At 44.1% G+C, this 16,778-nt stretch overlaps 1 protein-coding gene across 6 annotated transcripts in view; it reads left to right on the top strand.

Annotated features, from left to right (window-relative positions):
- Nucleotides 1-16,778, top strand: part of LOC122938486 (LIM zinc-binding domain-containing Nebulette) — a 235,380-nt gene that overhangs the window by 164,526 nt on the left and 54,076 nt on the right. For 4 of the 6 annotated variants that reach the window (XM_044294027.1, XM_044294030.1, XM_044294028.1 and 1 more), the window contains 3 exons: nucleotides 3,570-3,674; nucleotides 8,886-8,987; nucleotides 9,880-9,990. The exons of the other annotated variants lie outside the window; for them this stretch is intronic. In XM_044294027.1, the coding sequence (XP_044149962.1) occupies nucleotides 3,570-3,674; nucleotides 8,886-8,987; nucleotides 9,880-9,990 (318 nt within the window). The remainder of the gene's footprint in view (nucleotides 1-3,569; nucleotides 3,675-8,885; nucleotides 8,988-9,879; nucleotides 9,991-16,778) is intronic. 6 annotated transcript variants of the gene reach the window in all.

The following is a 16,778-nucleotide window of genomic DNA, read 5'->3' as shown; positions in this document are numbered from 1 at the left end:
GGTGGTCACAACAGGAACAGTGGACTGTTTTAAAAAGAGCTTAGATGAATTCTAAAAAGTAAAAGACATTAATGCTTATAAAAATGTTTAGAAATCTTGGTCTAACTCCCCATTTTCTAAAATTCGCATCCCCTCCTATCCCTTGGTTGAACTTGATGGACTTGAGTCTTTTTTCAACCATATTAACTATGTAACTTTTGCACAATAGCACATTTATTTAAAACAGATACAAAAAGACATAATAATTATACTTTTTTTTTTAGCAATGTTCCAAATGTTAGTGTGGCGGGATGTACTGTAATAATAAATCTATTGGGGGTCACGTACTAACACTAAATTGGTGTAAAAAAAGTCCCCTTTTTGTGGCACTACATTTTTATGCCATCCTCATCAGTGATGGCCAGTTCAAAGTGTTCACCAGCGAACACATGCGGGCTACCATCTTGATTCACAAGTCCGGCGATGCACAGGTAAGCCCTTTCCTGTGCCTGTGCTGGGAGCCGGTCTGAAATCACATGCGGTCACCGGGAGCAGGCAGTTCCGAGAACAGACGCCGGGGGCCTTCATTGGGCTCTTCTCGGAACTGCCTGCTCCCGGTGACCGCATTTGATTTCAGACCGGCTCTCGGCACAGGCACAGGTAAGGACTTACCTGTGCATCGCCGGACTTGTGAGTTAAAGGGGTTATCCCATCATAATGATCACTGTTAAATCTGTTAATGATTTGACAGTGATCATTTTTGTAAATATACTTTATTAACAAATCCCCACCGATTAGGATAAAATTCATACCCACTTACCTGATTGTTGTGACTCGGTCTCCCCTGGTTACGACCACTGTTCTTCTTGAAAAGCCGGAAGGTCGCGCTTGCCCAGAAGACGACTCCTTTTCTCCCGGCCGGTCCGCTCGCTGTTCTGAACGCGCACGCTGCCGCGCATGCGCGACAGTGACTTCTTCCCGGCCAGAATAGTACAGAGCTGCGAACGCGCACGCCGGCTCTGTAGGAATAAGTCACCATTGCGCATGCGCGGCGGCGTGCGCATTCATTCCAGCGCGCGGCACGGCCGGGAGAAGACTTCAATCAAGATGAAGCCCGCCCCCAGCCAGAATCCAGGAAGCGAACGCGCGGTGGCAGCAGGTAAGTATAGAAACGCTAAGTGGGATAACCCCTTTAAGATGGCAGCTCACATGTTTTCGCTGGCGAACACTGCGAACTGGCCATCACTGATCCTCATCACTGAGGAGTATTAGGGGCCAAATTCACTAGCATTTATACATGGAAACAGGCGTAAATAATGTCAGAAATCTATTCCAGTCAGGGATTGGAGTATATTTCACCCCAGGCGCATGGAGGATGCCCCTAATTTTTTGGGATGCCTGTGCCTCTTCATTAATTAGGCCAATCCTCCAGCAGCGCAGGATCAATCAAGTGCTGGCATAGAACACTTTGATAAATGACCCCCATTCTATTTTCCTTACTTTCAAAGAGTAACAAGATAAGACGAGAACATAAACATTACATAAAACAAATTCCTATACTTTACCAATCCTTAAAGGCTATGTACACCTTTGGGGGCAATCTTTTATTATTGCATTGCACTCATTTTGAGCTAAAATCCTTTTTTTTATTGGTCTTTATTACAAATATTAAACCCTTTTCTCTGTACAGAGCTGAGATGCTCTAATAGAGCATGTGGTTTAGGGTACTTTCACACTAGCGGCACAGACCTCTGGCAGGCTGTTTCGGTAGGTGAACAGCCTGTCGGATCCGTTCTGCCGCTAGTGAACGCGTGCCCCCGGACTGCCGGAGCAGACTGATTGACTATAATGGGGGCAGGGGCGGAGTTCCGGCGGCAGCACGGTAGCGCATGCAGAGAGGCCGCCAAAATAAAAGTTACTACATGTAGTCCGGGGGCACGCGTTCACTAGCAGCAGGACGGATTCGACAGGCTGTTCATCCGCCGGAGGTCCCTGCCGTTGAATGTGTGAATCTAGCCTCAAATTAGTAATTTAGAGATAAGGGTTATTAGAGCACAAAGTGAAAGTAAAAAGTACGATTCACGCAGCTAGACAAACAGTTAACCCTTTGTGACAGAATGGTTCAATATTTTTTATAAATTGAAACCAATAGAAAAAATTATTTTTATTCCAAAATGAGTAAAATGCAATCATAAAAAATTAATTGCCTCCAAAGGTGTCCATGACCTTTAAAAATATCTAGCTGGCCTACTACTTTCTCTCATATTTTGAGCTGTGATCAATAAAAGGGCTAAGGAATTTTGGATGGAGCTGTAGATATAGAGTTAAAGGTATCAAAATACTGGAATTTAGCATTTTGGCAGAAAAATCTTTTAAAGGGGTTTTAGCATAACAACAACTTATGTGTCTGATCGGCGGGGGTCGGACTGCTGGGGCCCTACTGCTTCATTTAACTCTATTGGGCTGCGGGTGATAGCTGAGCACTTCCAGCAGTTCCATAGAGCTGAATGGACCGGTGGACATGCAAGCATGTGCGCCACTCCATTCAAATAGGCGAACAAGTTGCCCCATTCTCGTGACTGTCGGGACCCCAGTGGTTGGAGCCCCACTGATCAGACACTTATCTTCTATCCTAGGATAGGGGATAAGTTGTTATAATACGACAACCCCCAAAGGAAAACCGATAGCGTGGGAGGATTTGCTCGTCTTTAAATATCTGCTGATTATGAGGAAATGTGTCATCAGAAAAGTAGCTGTTTAAAATATATAATATAATAATATAATAAATGTTATGTTAAGCATATTTTTAAGATTTTTTAATTTATTTTTTAACTTTCCATGCCACTATATATTAAAAACACTCTGATCACCATCCAGTATAATAATAGGCTTACGATGACCGCTAGCACCTATATATAGATAGCACACGATCCGCCATTGACAGCGGGTGATAGTCACAGCTCACCTCCTCCCCCTCCCTGCACAGTGACTTCTGCACATGTCACAGAGCATGCCCACAAAGATGTATGAGTCCCCTCCGGATTATATATTCCTGTGGTCCATGTGGCCACTATAGGGGACATTCACATGGCAGTTTATGCTGCTGGAATTTTGGTGCAGACTTCATGCCAAAATTCCTGCCGTAGCCACATGCATAAAGGGACACGTTCCTTCTTTGCATGGTGTCCGAATAGACAGTGCTGGAAGCCACAGTGGGTGTTTGCTCGCGGTTTAGCTCCATTCAATGGAGCTAAGCCGCGAGCAGATCTGTGGCAATCAAAATGAACAACAGCATCAAAATCCGGCATGTGGACGTACCCATAAAGTAAATCTCTGTGTGGTGTAGCTGCACAGACAAGATGGATTCCCACGAAAGCAGGTACAGAAAATAGAATACAAAATACAATAAAAATATGATAAAAACAGCTTAGAAAAAAGGAATATGTATCAATATCTGGTTGTAATTAGTAAAAAAAATGGATATTGCTGATTCCTTTTAATCAAAACTTAAGAATTTCCAGTAAGTTAGAGAAATAAATTAAAAAAAATTTGTGTAAGAGCCTGGCCTGATGTTTTTTTGTTTCTTGCAGGTAAGTTATAAGAAGAAAAATGCACAGGAGATCCACAAATACACTGAAGTGATGAACAGACCAGACATACGGAAGGCTACAGAGATCTCCAAGATCATAAGCAATGTAATCTATCTATCTATTTATATCATATCTATCTATCTATCTATCAATCAAGGAATGTGGGCAGCACCACTATCAGAATAGTACTGGTGGAGTGCCAGCGGCTGAGTCGGCGATCCACCTCCAAACGGTATAGAAAAAATGAACTCCGCGGCACATCCAAGTCGTGAAGAAGTAAAGGAAATTTTAATCACCAAACATGCGACGTTTCAATCCTCTCAATGGGATTTTTCATTGCTTGAGAAAAATCCCATTGAGAGGATTGAAACGTCGCATGTTTGGTGATTAAAATTTCCTTTACTTCTTCACGACTTGGATGTGCCGCGGAGTTCATTTTTTCTATCTATCTATCTATCTATCTATCTATCTATCTATCTATCTATCTACTTTAGGGATTGGAGTAGTTTTGTTCACATCTGTATTGACTTTTCCATTATTCTGTTCAGTCAGAGAAATGGAAAAATCTAAAAATTCACTTTGTTCAAATGGGTGATTTTGAGCATCAGTTATGCAGTTGGTGTCCGCTCCTTTAGGTTTCTGCAATTTTTTGCATAGGAAAAAGTCTTCTCTGAGGACTTTTTGTTCTGCCAAAAATAACGGGTACCTGACAGAATAAGGGCTCATGCACACGACCGTTGTTGTTTTGCGTTTTTTTCTTCTTCTCTGATTTAAATCTTCTGTTCCGTTATTGCACAAAACATATCCGTATGGTTTCCGTATTTGATCCGTTTTTTGCAAATTGTATATGGAAACAGTGACATATTAATCACCAAACACCTGAGCAATATGGGCTGGACATAAAGCATTTCTACAGTATGGATCCGCAAAATACGGATGTGTTCCGTATGCATTCCGTATTTTCTGCGGACCCATTGACTTGAATGGAGCCTCGGACCGTGATTTGCGGATAATAATAGTACATGCACTACTTTTTTGCGGAACGGAAAAATGGAATGCACACGGAGTACCTTCCGTTGCTTTTGTGGACCTATTTGTGGACCTCTTTATGATGTCCATGGGCTGTAATAGGACATTTAAAGAGGAGTTGTCATGGTCAGACAGGCCTTATTATAACGTCATTCAGCATGAAAAACGACTTTCTGTTACAATAATTCTCCTGCTGTGAGATATTATCTTTACTTCATTATAATGGTGCCCCCTTGGTGTTTATATCTGTATGGTTATGTGCAAATCCACCTACATAGGTGGTTGCACATGCTCAGTTCAATCCTTCCAGTTATTGTTAGAATCTGTGACAGCTGCAGCAGAAAGGACATGAAACCTGAGCTGTTATATGGAGAGAGCTGCATGGGAAATGACATGCCCCTTGAGCTGTGATAGAAAGAGAGCTGCAGCAGAAAGGACCCCCCCCCCTTAGAAAGGACATGTCTACTGAGCTGCTGCAGAAAAGGCACACCCCAGAGACAGGACACGCCCCCTGAGCTGTCAGCTTGAAATAAATGTAGCAGTTAGCAATTAGAGCAGGGGTAGGCAACCTCCGGCACTCCAGCTGTAGTGAAACTACAACTTCCAGCATGCATCCTTCCTCTACTCTTCTCAGAACTCTCATAGAAATGAATAGAGCATGCTGGGAATTGTATTTTCACAACATCTGGAGTGCCGAAGGTTGCCTGCCTCTGAATTAGAGCAATACATGGGGAGATCTCTGGTTTTATGTGAGGCACAGGGCTGGTTCTAGTTTCGTTAGGAAAGATTGTCATTTACTATATGATTTATATTATTTTAATTATTTATTTTTTTATTAATGAGAGCTATATAAGTCTGTTGTAAGCTCTCTACTAGCGGAAGCTGTAGGCAGCAAGAATATTATCGCGTATCTCGAGTAGTAACATTGTGGGAGTTGAAGCTCTGTAGGCAAGTGTGGTGTACATTCGTAGATGAAATGTTTTTGTGCCCCTTTTCTGACATATTTTCTGAAACATTTGGGGTCATTTATTTATATTTTTTTTAAACGCTGGTCTTAATCCTCTCTGCTGGGGCTTAATGCTCCCCGGCTGGACCCCAACAGCCTTAAATCTACCCCAGCTCTCTTTCCATCATAGATTTAGATAATGTTCTATGCAAAAAACTTACATAGAAAATGCTAAATGAGACCGGTCTGCCTCTTCCCCGCCCGCCCCATGCCCTCTTTTTTAGAACTGGCGTACATGGTGTGGAAGGGGAAGAAGTCGCAGATTTTTCAGCAAATCACCTTTGCGATAAAATGTGCACCAAATATACACCAAAGCGTGGCTTCACTTTGGTCATAAATGACCCCCATTGTGTCTTTACATCTGTAGGACACCTTTATTAACCATGTGCACCATGAAATTAGAGCCATTTGCACCATGCACCGCAGTTTGTAACACTGGAGAGTAACGTTTGTCTGGCCCCCTGCTTTTAGCCAGGATTTCGATTTCAAGTCAGTGAATTACAACTTTTTGAAAATGTCACAAAATTTTTAGGCAGTCTCGCTCCAGTGGGTGGTTGGTGTAAGAATGGACATAGTTAAAGATTTAAAACATAAATTTGGACAGATGGTGCTCAGTTGTTGGCAGGGGCGGATTAAGTGCATGATAGGCCCGGGGCTGTCTACCCAACTTGGGCCCCCCCCCCCCTTTTAGATTATTTTTTTTTTTGTATGAAGAGGCTGCGGTGCTTCATGGGCGCCACAGTCTCTTCTTAGGCCATATGACATCTTCAGACAAAAAAAAAATACCCCAAATTGGGTCCTAAACTGAAAATTTTTGTCGTCAAATTTAAAATACATATAATTGTAATAAAAAAGACATGGAGGAGAATACAGCACCACATACCTGTTACATCCAGTGACATCTCCTGTCATGTAGACCTTCTCTTTCCTCTTCTCCTCCATTTGACCCAGACCGCCATGGCAAATTCTTTCAGCCGCATCTCGTCTCTACAGTTTGTAACACAGACACGTTAGATTTCTAAATTTTTCCATCAACCTCCTCATCCTGGTGTCCCCACAGTGTCATCCTGCCACCCCCAATACTGTGCCCGTTGTTCCCCCCAATGCCCCAGGAACTATACTGCTGAAAAAATAGTGATCCTGATAGATATAATTGGGGTAATTTATCAAACTGGTGTAAAGTAGAACTGGATTTCCAAAAGAGCTGTCAAATATGAAAGGTGGAATCTGATTGGCTGCTATGGGCAACTAAGCCAGTTCTGCATTACACCAGTTTGATAAATTACCCCAAATGTTCCTATAGTGTCTACAGCAGTTATAATGTCCCCTAGAGTGCCCCCAGTAATAATACCACCCTCTATTGTGCTCCAGGCAATAATCCCTGTATAGTGTCCCCAGAAATAATAGAATTGCCCCTACAGTGCCTCCCCAATAGCAACACCCCCATATAGTAATTTCCACCACACTGCCCCCACATAGTAATCCCCCCATAGTAATTTGCCCCCACACAGTAATTTCCCCCAAACTGCCCCCATATAGTAGTTTGCCCCCACACAGTAATTTGCCCCACACTGCCCCCACATAGTAATTTCCACCACACTGCCCCCACATAGAAATTTGCCCCCACATAGCAATTTCCCCACACTGTTCCCACATAGAAATTTCCCCACACTGCCCCCACATAGTAATTTGCCCCCACATAGCAAATTTTCCCATAGCAATTATCCCACACTGTCCCCACATAGAAATTACCCCACACTGTCCCCACATGGCAATTTCCCCCACACAATAGTTTCCCCCACACTGCCCCCATATAGAAATTTGCCCGCACATAGTAGTCCCTCTCATAATAATTTGCCCCCACATAGTAATTTGCCCCCACATAGTATTCCCTCATAATAATTTGCCCCCACACTGCCTCCACATAGCAATTTGCCCCCACACTGCCCCATCTAGTAATTTGCCCCCACATAGTAGTCCCTCTCATAATAATTTGCCCCCACATAGTAATTTGTCCCCACATAGTATTCCCTCTCATAATAATTTGCCCCCACACAATAGTTTTCCCCACACTGCCCCACATAGTAATTTGCCCCCACATAGCAATTACCCCACACTGTCCCCACATAGCAATTACCCCACACTGTCCCCACATAGCAATTACTCCACACTGCCCCCACATAGAAATTACCCCACACTGCCCCCACATAAAAATTACCCCACACTGCCCCCACATAGAAATTACCCCACACTGCCCCCACATAGAAATTACCCCACACTGCCCCCACATAGAAATTACCCCACACTGCCCCCACATAGAAATTACCCCACACTGCCCCCACATAGAAATTACCCCACACTGCCCCCACATAGAAATTACCCCACACTGCCCCCACATGGCAATTTCCCCCACACAATAGTTTCCCCCACACTGCCCCCATATAGAAATTTGCCCCCACATAGTAGTCCCTCCCATAATAATTTGCCCCCACACTGCCCCATCTAGTAATTTGCCCCCACATAGTATTCCTTTATAATAATTTGCCCCCACACTGCCCCATCTAGTAATTTGCCCCCACATAGTATTCCCTCTTAATAATTTGCCCCACACTGCCCCATCTAGTAATTTGCCCCCACACTGCCCCATCTAGTAATTTGCCCCCACATAGTATTCCCTCCCATAATAATTTGGCCCCATACAGCCCCCACATTCCCCCCCCATGCAATCGATTTATCTTTACTAATATGTCCTCCTGTGTGTCCCCCCCCCCCCCCCCAAGTAGGCACATGAAATAAAAAAATAAAAAATGAACAAAAAATGAAAAGATAAATACTCACCTATGTCCAGGCGCTTGCTCGCAGAGGAAGTCGCGTCACAGTGCTGCGTCCCGGCACAGGCGCGCGATGACGTCATCACGCACGCCTGCGCTGGGATTTCACTACCGCATAGGCCTCAGGCCTACAAGGCCTGAAGCCTATGCGGTGAATGCCGGTGATCGGCGACGGGACAGGGAGCTATGCGCTCCCGTGCCCCGCCGCAGTATGTGGGCGTTCGGGTCAGCGTTGGGCCCCCCAGCGGTGCTGGGCCCGGGGCTGCCGACCCGAACGTCCCTATTGTAATCCGCCACTGGTTGTTGGTTCTAAGTGAATCTTTACGAGAAGAAATTAGAACATGTTTTCTGTCGCTTATAAAACTGTATGTCCGGTATAGTGTTGGTTTCCTTCTCAAGATTTCCTACAACCTAATGAAATGCTCCACATCTGTCCCGTATTTGATATAGGTGGATTATAAAAAAGCCAAAGGTGACCTGAGTAAAGAATCCATGGTTTTGGGAAGACCAGATTTCGAACATGCAAAAGAAATGTCAAAGATCACCAGTCAGGTAAATCCTCCACATTATGTAACTAGGTCGTGGGGTTCAGAGTTGCAAATAGTTTATTAAAAAAGTTGGTGGCAGGTCAGCAGGTTGGCCGCCTTAAGGCTCTGTCCACACGTCTGCTTTCTGTTGCTTTTTGATGGCAAGACTAGCGTAGGCTGCTGACCGCATGGTGATCTTATGGATCCTATTAGGTCAATGAGATCCATCTGGATTTGTTAGAATTTCCATAGAGGTAGATTGTAAGGCTACTTTCACACTTGCGGCAGAGTGATCCGTCGCCGGAACTGCCTGCTCAATCTGGCAATCTGCATGCAAACGGACAGCATTTGTAGAGGGATCTGGATGCAGATCCGTCTCACAAATGTATTGCAAGAACGGATCCGTTTCTATATTTTTTTCACATTTTTACCGGTCTGCACATGCGCAGACCGGAAGGACGGATCCGGAATGCCGGTATTTTTAATGCCAAATCCGGCACTAATACATTTCAATGTAAATTAATGCCGGATCCAGCATTCCGGCAACTGATCCGGAATTTTGGACGGAGATAAAACTGCAGCATGCTGCGTTATTATCTCCGTTCTGAAAAGGCAAAAAGACTGAGCTGAAGACATCCTGCTGCATCCTGAACGGATTTCTCTCCATTCAGAATGCATGGGGATAAAACTGATCAGTTCTTTTCCGGTATTGAGCCCCTAGGACGGAACTCAGCGCCAGAAGAGAAAAACGCTAGTGTGAAAGTAGCCTAAACGTAATGCTATTTAAAAGGGACCCACACCTATCAGACAATGGGGGCATATCCTAGCGATATGCCCCCATTGTCTGAGATGGGAAAACCCCTTTAAGTACTGGGGTAAGGTCATTTACAGAATCCACACAAATGTTTTTCTTTCAGGTGAAATACAAGGAACATTTCAAGGAAATGAAGGGTAAGAACCATTGCTACAACCCCCTGGACAGCGCTGTCTTCAGGAGTGCCCAAGCTGCAACAGACTTGGCGAGTGATGTACGTATGCTGATTTATGTATAATATATATGTATGCAGGTGGTATATGTATGTATTTTTAAGAGATGAGTATATCGAAGTTAATGAAGTGGAATTTGATCCGCATTTCAGGAAAAATTAGATTTGCACCGAATTCGAATTTCCTCACTCTTCGTGGTAACGAATCACATTTTTTCCTAAAATGGCTGCTGCACGTGTTAGGACATGGAGCAAAGAACCCTGGGAACGAGGGATCACCCACAATGCCATGCATGCAGCCAATCAGCAGCCAGCTAGCCCTGTGATGTCACAGCCCTATAAATAGCCTCAGCCATCTTGGATTCAGCCATTTGGCTTTAGCAGTACTGATGGATTGCTGACCAAATGCTGACCGAGTGAAGGCGGATGCTCCACAGATAGGATCCGTTTTTTGGGGGTTATTGTCCTGACGGATCAGAGGAAGGGCAAAATAATCAGTGACGTTAACACAAACTTACTGCTGACACCCTCTCCACTCTTTTGAAGGGCTCTACTTGTATAAGCGTTTAATAGAACTGGTTCTGTAGACATCTATGTGGAATCGGCTGACGACGGTGTAAAAGGAGTGCGCTATTTCATGCTATAGTAGGATGTTGGGCCTCTGCACGGTTCCTTATACCTGGAGCTAACATCGACCTGTAAGGCTGAGTTCACACTTGTTATTTGGTCAGTTTTGTCCCCGTGACTGCCCAAATAAGTGAAGTGTGCAGTGATTCTAAGAGTGACGCCTGTCATCTGCATGTTATACGGACTCACAGTATTATTTCACTTCCACAGCAGACTCCTTATATGTGTTACTGCAAGGCACAGTGTTCTACACCGCTATAAATGCTCTCTGCAGCCAGGAAATAGCTGTTTTTAACGCGATTTGTCACAAATAAATTCGGATCAAACCAAATTTTTTCGGAAAATTCTGCAAACCGGACGAATTGAATTTTTTTAAATTCGCTCATCTCTAGTGTTTTATGTATGTGTTGTATGTATGTATTATATGTATGCATGTATGTATTTCTGTATGATATATATAAAATGGGGATTCGCTCTGGTAGACAGAGTATGCGGACGCAGTACAGAGGCAAATTACCAGTTCTTAAATCAAACTTATGTGTTTATTCACACATAAGACAAAAACAAAACGTCACTTTGCAGTCTTGGTGTTAGTTCACACACAATGGAAAGTCCACATAGCAAAAATCACTTTGTTGGCAGTTCTACCTCCAGCAGTCCATAGCAGGCTTTTAGGGGGCCTGCTTCCCCTACACACGGGTCTCAGCCCTCCAGCACGGCACAAGCCTCAGATCCCAGCACAGAGACCCTGCTGCTCAGCCCAGCTGCCTCTTTTAAGGACAGCCAGGTGCTGCCAAAACCCGGACTGGCAATTAAAATCCAGTCCGGTATTTGACCCCTCCTGGCTGCAAATAAGCTCAGCAGCACACGCTGGGAGGAAAATACCTGTTTTCCCAAACTATACCCCTCACTGTGTCACTATATTTATATGTACACAGTGGATATAAAAAGTCTACACACCCCTGTTAAAATGTCAGGTTTCTGTGATGTAAAAAAATGAGACAAAGATAAATCATTTCAGAACTTTTTCCACCTTTAATGTGACCTATAAACTGTACAACTCAATTGAAAAACAAACTGAAATATTTTAGGTGGAGGGAAGAAAACAAAAAAAACAAAAAAATAATGTGGTTGCATAAGTGTGCACACCCTCTTATAACTGGTGATGTAGCTGTGTTTAGAATTAAGCAATCACATTTAAAATCCTGTTAAATAGGAGTCGGCATACACCGGCCATCATGTAAAGTGCCTCTGATTAACACCAAATAAAGTTCAGCTGCTCTAGTTGGTCTTTCCTGAAATTTTCTTAGTCGCATCCCACAGCAAAAGCCATGGTCCACAGAGAGCTTCCAAAGCATCAGAGGGATCTCATTGTTAAAAGGTATCAGTCGGGAGAAGGGTACAAAAGAATTTCCAAGGCATTAGATATACCATGGAACACAGTGAAGACAGTCATCATCAAGTGGAGAAAATATGGCACAACAGTGACATTACCAAGAACTGGACGTCCCTCCAAACTGGATGAAAAGACGAGAAGAAAACTGGTCTGGGAGGCGACCAAGAGGCCTACAGCAACATTAAAGGACCTGCAGGAATATCTGGCAAGTACTGGCTGTGTGGTACATGTGACAACAATCTCCCGTATTCTTGTCTGGGCTATGGGGTAGAGTGGCAAGACGAAAGCCTTTTCTTACGAAGAAAAACATCCAAGCCAGGTTATATTTTGCTAAAACACATCTGAAGTCTCCCAAAAGCATGTGGGAAAAGGTGTTATGGTCTGATGAAACCAAGGGTGAACTTTTTGGCCTTAATTCCAAAAGATATTCCAACTCCAAAAGAGTTAAGCTAGAGGGAATTATGAACAGTTCCAAATACCAGTCAATATTGGCACAAAACCTTCAGGCTTCTGCTAGAAAGCTGAACATAAAGAGGAACTTCATCTTTCAGCCTGACAACAACCCAAAGCATACATCCAAACCAACAAAGGAACGTCTACACCAGAAGAAGATTAAAGTTTTGGAATGGCCCAGCCAGAGCCCAGACCTGAATCCGATTGAAAATCTGTGGGGTGATCTGAAGAGGGCTGTGCCCAGGAGATGCCCTCGCAGTCTGACAGATTTGGAGTGTTTTTGCAAAGAAGAGTGGGCAAATCTTGCCAAGTCATAATGTGCCATGCTGATAGACTCATACCCAAAAGACTGAGTGCTGTAATAAAATCAAAAGGTGCTTCAACAAAGTATTAGTTTAAGGGTGTGCACACTTATGCAACCATATTATTTTATTTTTATATTTTTTCTTCTCTCTACCTAAAAGATTTCAGTTTGTTTTTCAATCGAGTTGTACAGTTTATAGATCACATTAAAGGTGGAAAAAGTTCTGAAATGATTTATCTTTGTCTCATTTTTTTACATCACAGAAACCTGACATTTTAACAGGGGTGTGTAGACTCTTTATATCCACCGTAAATATATATATATATATATATATATATATATATATATATATATATGTGTATTATTTGTATATGTATATGTTTGGTATGTGTTATACAGTATGCTTGTGTTATATGTTTGTATTTATTTGTTACATGTATGTATACATGTTCTATATGTATGTTTTTATTTTATGTATTTTATGCATGTATTATATGTATGTACTAAGGAAAACTTACCAACATTTTCGCTGGTAAATTTTAAAGTTCCAGTCCACAGATATTGAGGACTTATCCTGCAGAGAGGTCATTAATATCAAATTGGTGATACCAATCATCTGTTTTGGGCTGCCATAGAGCCAGAAGCAATGCAGTGTATGGAGCTGGAGGCAGACAGCTCTATACATGGTGTAGTGGCCGTGTCGGGTACTGCAGCTCAGCTACTATGCATGTGAATGGGAGCTGAGTTTCAGTATGCTGAAAACTACAGAGTGTATGGAGCCTATAAATTCAGCTCCGTTAGTTTCTAATGCTGTAAACTCTTGAAACAGCTGATTGGTGGGGGGACCATGGAATAGAGTCAATATCAGTAATCATAGGTCGTAGAACCTTGTCAGATGCTCTAAGATAAATATCTCCTCCTCACACAACCACGTTGAAATCCCCAGCAAGCAGTGGTGGTGTCTGAGGACAAGGTAGTAGTAGGGAGGTGAAGATATCACTATTCTCTCCATTTGGGCCGTATATATTATATAAAACTGACATGTCTTGCCAGAGTGCCCACCAGAGCGTGCAGACCTTCCCCTTGGTATCTTCTGTGTGGGCTTTCAAGTTGTATTCTAAGTGGTTAGAATGTTTGGTCTGCACCAGTGATGGCCAGTTCGCAGTGTTCGCCAACGAACACATGCGAGCTGCCATCTTAACTCACAAGTCCGGCGATGCACAGGTAACTCCTTACCTGTGCCGGGAGCCGGTCTGAAACACATGCGGTCACCGGGAGCAGGCAGTTCTGAGAACAGCCGCCGGGGGCCTTCATTGGGCTGTTCTCGGAACTGCCTGCTCCCGGTGACCGCATTTGTTTCAGACCGGCTCCCGGCACAGGGTAAGGACTTACCTGTGCATCACCGGACTTGAACTGCGAACTGGCCATCACTGGTCTCTACCCGATCAACATTTTTTGAGGATTGTATGCGGACCCATTCATTTCAATGCGGACAGCACACTGTCCTTTCTGTGGCCAAAAAGATATAACATGCCCTATTCTTGTACGTTTTGCGGAGAAGTACAGTAGAGGACTTTTCTATTGAAGTGTAAAAGAAGATAGGAGCGTGCACATGGCTGGCATCTGTGTTTTTCGGATCTGCAGATTGTGAACCGAAAAATGGATACAGTCGTGTGAGTGAGCCCTAAATGGAATCAGAACCCCAGCCTTCCTGTTAGCAGCAGCAGAGCCTATCACCTCTCACACCCAAAAGGTTCTCATCCTGTGGAAATCGGTGCTCTCAAGATAGATCTCCTGTAGAATAGCTACGTCTGTTGGCAATGGCGGAGTACTAGGGCTCCTTTCTGGGGAGAGAGCGTACTTTCATGATAAGAGGGTTGTTGGCAGGGTGGGCTGTTGCTGGGTATGGAGCGGGCAGAGATTAGGTAAATTCAGGTGTGGGCGACTGGTGGGAAACCAGGTGTCAGAAGGTGGTTTGTTGATCCATAAAAAAGAGTGGAAGGCAACACAAAAAATAGGGAATAAAAACATCGTCGAGACAGCATCCATTTGTCAGCAGCATCGCTGTGAAGTTCAGCACTTTTACGGGACTTTTATCTGACATGTGGAGCTACGTCCCAGTGCCATCTACATATCGAAACACTATAAGAAGCTGAATACAGTTATTGCGAAGATAGCAAATATTTTCTCCACTATGTCACCTAGAACTAAGGCAAAGGAAGATGGAGAAAGAGAATAAAGAAGGAAGGGTAGCCAGTTACTCATGTCATCCCAGTTAGATCAAGTTCTCTAAGTAGTAAAGACCTGCTATTGTCCGGTGATTTGTAGAAAGGCAATGCCCGATGTAGGCTCAGTTATTTCTGATGGTGTTTCCCTGGAGACTTGGTTGGCCTTTGGTCTTTCAGGGCCTGTCCCCCAGTAGATCTCGTCGTCTGGGAGTCAAGGCTTTGCGTGGAGTTCTGCTGGTCCACGCCAGGGTCATGTGGCAGTTGAAAATCAGCGATGGCTGCTTCAGCCGATAGGGTAGGTAACCTGGAGGGTCGTTGGGTATTGCCGCTAGGTAGTAATACCATCACTGCTACCTAGGTGGTTCTGTGCACACATGACTAAAGACTTTTTTCTGCGTTTTGTGAGTTTCGCCAAATAATCGGTAAATACAAGAGCCTTGGAATCGTTCAAAGTTACTGGTGTATGTTTTCTCTTGTACACACGTGAAGTGGCTTTCTTGTCAAGTCAAGGTACTTGGCTATAACCTTTTTTGGTTGCATAGACTTGATACCAGTTAGAGATCTCCTGGAGCTTCTTTGGTCTGGCCCAGTGCAGTGTGCATACCCGACAGGGGGCCTTAAGGCCCAAAGCCTGCTTTAGGTCCACATAGCATAACTTGTGTAGGGCTGCAAGTCCGGCACCCCAACAAGACGTAGATTACTACAAAATGACCGATTCTTCAGGTTGTCAATCTTTTCTGCCACGTGGGATTGCGAATGAAGTGTGAGTGTGCCCCTGCCAAGTCATCTTCTGTGGCAGCTAAATGTTGCTTGGCTTCCCGACAGTAGTAGCGTGGACAGTTAACTCATTTTGCAGAGTTTGCAAGTTTGTGGAATGATGGTGGTCAGGGTGGACTAGATGTTGGAGGTAATTCTCTTGGCTACCCAGATGGCCAGCTTTTTGTAGTCAATCCACAGGTGTTGCATGCTTGATTTGTTATCTCCCTTGTCGTTAGAGTGAAGGGACAGCGATGCTTGTTCCTCCCTGTTTAGAGAAGGGCACCAAGGCACCATCTTGTCCTGTCGCGTGGTATGGGATATAGCTGGGAAAAGTAGCCTGGGAGTCCTCCTCTGAAGAAGTGTGATCATTCGCAACACTGAAGTCAGTGTCTCCACAAAGAGAGAAAGAGTATTGCGTAGCTGTGGGAAAAGTTTAGTAAGATGCAGAGCATAGCGCAGGAGAAGCTCCTATCTCCCAGTGTCTACATGGCAGTGCCAAAATTGGAAGTCCCCCATGTGATCTCTGTAAGCTGCCAGAATCGTATGATATATAGAAATATGACTAAGCAGGGGATTTGTAGTTCTGTGCCAGAGAAAAAAGTATTGCCTAATGCAGTAAGAACAAGACATTAAAGGGCTTATCCAACAGTTTAAAACTGATTCATCCTCAGCATCTGATTGGTGACACTCAGGACCCCCATAGATCAGCTGTTTGAGAAGGCTCTAGTAGTCCTGTAAACGCAAAGGCCTTCTTGCTGCTTACTCTAGGCCAGTGACGTCAAGACCATCATCACGTGGCCCAGAAACAGCTCACCTGAATGGAGCTGAGCTGCTTCTAGACCACATGACCGATGGTTGTGACGTAAGCAGTGAGATGGCTGCGGCACCTATAGGAGCACCATGGCCTTCTCAAACAGCTGATCGACAGGGGTCAAACCCCCACCGATCAGATGCTGATGACCTATCCAGAGGATAGGCCATCAGTTTCAAAGAGTCAGATAGCCTATTTGAGTGCAGATGCAGGACAAGAACACGACAGTGTCAGCTGCACCTCTAAATATGA

The sequence above is a fragment of the Bufo gargarizans genome, chromosome 5, assembly GCF_014858855.1.
Source record: "Bufo gargarizans isolate SCDJY-AF-19 chromosome 5, ASM1485885v1, whole genome shotgun sequence".
Classification (NCBI taxonomy): Eukaryota; Metazoa; Chordata; class Amphibia; order Anura; family Bufonidae; genus Bufo; species Bufo gargarizans.
Note: the sequence above shows the minus strand (reverse complement) of the source record. Positions and strands in the feature narration are given on the sequence as shown.